The sequence below is a fragment of the Chaetura pelagica genome, unplaced genomic scaffold (assembly GCF_000747805.2).
Source record: "Chaetura pelagica isolate M959 unplaced genomic scaffold, ChaPel_1.0 scaffold382, whole genome shotgun sequence".
In the NCBI taxonomy this organism is placed as follows: domain Eukaryota; kingdom Metazoa; phylum Chordata; class Aves; order Apodiformes; family Apodidae; genus Chaetura; species Chaetura pelagica.
Window position 1 is genome coordinate 1350702 of NW_009952478.1, and position 4831 is coordinate 1355532.

The 4831-nt window shown below is 37.4% G+C and overlaps 1 protein-coding gene across 1 annotated transcript in view; it reads left to right on the forward strand.

Moving 5' to 3' along the window:
- Window positions 1–3614: 3614 nt before the first annotated feature.
- Window positions 3615–4831, forward strand: part of HCN1 (hyperpolarization activated cyclic nucleotide-gated potassium channel 1) — a gene marked incomplete at its 3' end in the record, with an annotated part of 218924 nt that continues 217707 nt past the window's right edge. Inside the window, exons 1-2 of the mRNA XM_010008625.1 lie at window positions 3615–3779; window positions 4452–4652. Of these exons, the coding sequence (XP_010006927.1) occupies window positions 3615–3779; window positions 4452–4652 (366 nt within the window). The remainder of the gene's footprint in view (window positions 3780–4451; window positions 4653–4831) is intronic.

Below are 4831 nucleotides of genomic sequence, written 5' to 3' on the forward strand. Positions count from 1 at the left end.
AAGAAATTGTTCACCATGAGGGTAGTAAGGTGGTATAGGTTGCCCAAGGAGGTTGTAGATGCCTCCTTCCTGGAGGTGTTCAAGGCCAGGTTGGATGAGGTTTTGTGCAATCTGGTCTAATGGTAGGGTTCCCTGCTCATGGCAGCTGGGTTGAAACCTGATGATCTTTAAGGTCCTTTCCTACCTTAACCATTCTATGATTCTACAATTTTATGATTTCAGCATCTTCATTTACTGTTCTAAAAAGGTATAAGGAGAATTCTAGATCTGTTGAACTATGCTTCCCATTTGTATTTATCTGTTTAGTGATTCATGGTTATCATGCACATGCAATATTTAAACTACTATTTCATTTGGAGATTTTCCAATCTGTTAATTATATTTTGTTTCAAGTCTTTTAAAGTAATGTTTTGAGTATATAATTACTTTTCTAACAAAGCAAGAAAGATATTTTGCTACTAATCACAAAGAAATCTAAGGAAGTGAGTATACAAAATAATAATCCAGTCCATGTAATTATTTATGAGTAACACATGCAACAAGCAAATAAGCACAAAAGTAGTAAATTAGCCCAAAAAGTCACACTGTAGGTTTGTGGGTTTTTTTAAGTCTTGAGAAATTATACTGGGGACATTAATACATTTTCAGGACCTGGTATAACTTTCTAGATTCACAGAAAAAAATAGTATTATCTTACAAGCCAGTTAAGAAGCAAGAGCCTAATTCAGCTGCTATGAAATAAAATGCAAAAAATTACTATTAGGAAATTGAATTGTGCCCTCAAGAATTAGTATAGAAACATAATGACATTACTTCAGAAAGTGTCTCGCAGCTGTTTTCAATATCTGTCAGAATTTTTTATGATATTGCAAACAGCTGCTCTTCTAGTACACAGAATGTCTGCCATCTGTCTATCAAATTATTTCATTTCAGCATAAACAAGGAACAGTTTGGTCTCAAAAACAGGACATAGACAGCAGTCAACAGAAGAGGATTCAAGGAACCTATTATCTGTAAAGAAGGATTCATTACTTCTGGCTCATCTGCTTGTAAATTTCTTTCTTGCAGTAACTGTGTTTTGTTTTTGCTATTGCAATGACCTGTTCTCCATTGCAATTTGCAGCTGAAGATTGTTGCGACCGTGGGTCACAAGGTGGTGTTTTTGGCTGAGGTGTGAGGACATCATCTGTCTAATTGTGACTGAAAGGCAGTTACTTGCTAAGGCATCATCCAAGGACAGTGCTGACTAAGGAAAGAGCTTATTTGCTCGAAGTGCTCTGTACTGTTTGAGTGCCTTGAGCCCATCGCCCCATTGATATCTAAGTTAAAATGGCTCTATAATTTTTCCTGCTAGTGCTGTTCTACAGGGCCGAGCTCTAAAAGTTTCCCTGTTAGCAGCATGGAAAGATGGCCAGTCTAGTATTTAAATGTATCATTGCCAATGATATAGTTTCTAAAACAGTAATTAGCCATGGCAATGATTGGGAAGCTAGCACAGTGTTAGGTTTATGAGCTAGCTGCCACCACTCAGAAAATAAATTCTAGAATTGTAATAGGCTTATGAAAAAGTAATGTTATGAAGAACTTCATAGAGATGTCAACTCAGTGCACAGTAGCAGTGAAGAAGCAAATAAAACGTTAGGAATAATTAGGGAAGGAATAGAAAATAGATCAGAGAGCATCATTATGGTACTATTTAAATCTGAGTAGCACCTGCAAACAATGCCAGTGGATTGGTTCTTCTGTCTCAAGAAAATTACAGTAGAACTGGAAAAAAGAAAAGAGAGTGACACAATGAATGATCAAAGACAAAAAATAACAAAACAAGTCTCCAAGGCCTAGACTGGGAAGGGGAAAGAAAGATGTTATGTGAGCTCCATAAAATAATGATGGGCAAAAGAGGAGGTGAGTTCAGTTTTACTCAGTCTAGACACTGCATGGACAGTCATCTCATCTGGCAACCACCATCTCAGTGCTTGACTGGAGACCCTGAACATGAATCCCAATGGACAGTCACTTAAAGTGTAGAAAACCAACATGCCAGAAAAGGGAAAAAAGGACAATTAAAAAGTTGGTTAGTACTGGGAGCCTAAACTGATTGCAGACTCTATTCCTAAGGCACTGTATAAACAATTTACTCCTTCTTCCAGTTTGGACCTCGGCAAAAATTAATCTCATCAGTTTTAACACCTTTTATCTTTATCAGTATAATATATTTCTGGGAAGGATCATCTCCAACTATAATTTAAAGCATAGCATAAGAGGTGTATGTTATTTGATATGATTTCCTTCCACTTTTTAGCATTTCAATATGTACCCGTCTCTAATGAAAACAAATTTAATACTTAAAATTTTTTATCATCAGATACAATGGGAAGAATTCTATTTAAAACTTAAAAACTAAATTCAACAAATCACTTCAAATAATTCATGTGCATTTGCCAGTATATGACTCATGGTTTCACATTGAATCATTTAAATTATTATGACAGTCAGCTGTGTAGCTACACTGAAGCAGAGAGGAGGATTTAATAATAAGTGTAAAAGAAATATTTTTATGCCATTACTAGTGGAAGAAGAGAGTGACGACAATCACAGCTGTTACTTCTACTCTAAAAAAACCACACCAAACAACAAAGAAACAGGGCAAAAAAAAAGTATTTTAAATTAATTTATTTTAACTAGCTTCACTAAGGGAGAATTATAGGGACAATTACAGTGGAGGATGAGAAAGGAATATCTAGCCTTATGTTCTTAGACACAATAAAAATGGGAAGATCTGAAGATCCAAATACCTTCCTCTATCAAAATAAGAGGTTGTACACCTTTAAAAAGTATAAGAACTTAAACCTTACAATGATTTTACATAATTAACACTCCAAATAAGTGACAAAATGTAGTATTAACAGTAAATAATAATTCCATATTTAAATGCATGAATGGCAGGTGCATAACTACATTATGATTTAGAAATACAGATTTAAAAATCAACACATAGGCATTTAAATTAAAACCTTAGAATGTAGAATCCAAAAATAAGTCCTAAGTTTTATTAAATATTCCCATTTGGAAACTGACCCTTATGTGCAACTTTAAATTTTGTCATATTTCACCAATTTCTAATTTTCTTTGGTTCCTTGTAAGGATCATGTTCAACAACTTCATTCTGCTAGCACAGTGGGGTGCTAGAAATAAAGACAGGGTTTGCCTTTTCAGAAGATAGTGTGGTCCCACAGACTGGCCCATGACTACGGAGCACACAACCATAGGAAGTATGGACTGTCACAGTTCTCACCAATGGCTACCAACTCTTCAAAAGGACTAGACAAGGAAGAAGAGAGACAGATGAATGCCTAAAAATTAATGAAAGTGATGACAGGGCTGAGTCCCTATGGATAAGAATAAAGGGGAAGCCCAACAAGGATGGTAGAGTGGTTGGAGACTGTTACAGACCACCCAACCAGGATGAGGAGATGGATGAAATATGCTATAAGCAGTTTGCAGAGGTTTCAAAGGCGCCACCCCTTATTCTAATGGAAGACTTCAACTTCTCAGACGTCTGCTGGAAATACAACACAGCAGAGAGAGAACAGTCCCAGAGGTTCCTGGAGTGCATGAAAGACAACTTCCTAACCCAGCTGGTGAAGGAGCCAAACTGGGAGAGTGCCCTTCTGGACTTGCTGCTCATGAACAGAGAAGGATGTGTGGAGGAGGTAACAGTTGGAGAAAGTCAGGAGCATAGTGACGATGAACTTACAGAATTTTCAGTTCTTGGAGAAGTAAGGAAGGGTGTCAGTAAAACTGCCACCTTGGACTTCTGGAGGGCAGACTCTGATCTGTTCAGATGCTTAATGCATTATTTGAAGGCACTGAGGTTTAAGTGGTAAGAAGAGCAGAAGTGGATGAAGTCTGTATTAGCAGACTATGACATATACATATATATATAAAAGTAGTAGAGATGTTGCTGTCCCACTAACACCTTCTCATAAAGAATTTATGCAAAATTACTATTCTATGCTTACGCAGTGAAAAGCTCTGTCTGTCGGTTTCTATTTCCTTAGGGTTTCTGTTGGTTTGTTGGTTTGTTTGGTTGGTTTTGTGAGCTATTTCACTAATAGGATTTGCTTGACTGAATTAAGTTCTGGACATCTGTTACACAAACAATTAGATATTCCCCTCAGTTCTAAGGTTTAATTCTCTGGACCATAATTTGGCCATTATTGTAGTATGTTTTCATCCTCAAGTTGTGAAATGCTGGCTTGTTAAGTGCTATTTCAGCAAGTGTTTGTAGATTTCTTCACTGTTTATTAATGGTCTGTTACGAATAGTACTGTCATGCATCAAACTTTCCAAACACAGAAGGCAGACTAGGTTTTCCATCTGGAAAATCTGGCAAGAAAGTCAACAAATCTACCTGGATTTGTGCAAAGGTTTGACACTGTCCCACACAGCAAACTTGTCTCTCAGTTGGAGAGACATGGACTCGATGGATGGACCAGTTGATGGATAAGGAATTTGCTGGACGGTTGCACTCACAGAGTTGTGGTCAATGGCATGATGTACAAATGGAGATCAGTGACAGCAGCATTCCTGTCCGAGTGGAGAGTGACCGCAAAATGGCGGAATTCAGGATTCTTAGGGCAAAAAGGAGGGTACAAAGCAAACTCACCACCCTGAATTTTGGAAGAGCAGACTTTCACATCTTCAGCAGACTTTGAGTGCTCAGTAAAGTACCAGGCAATACAGCTACAAAAGGGAGAGGAGCCCAAGAAAGCTGATTAGTAATCAAGAATCACCTCCTCCAGCCCCTGGAAGTAATGTATCCCAACAA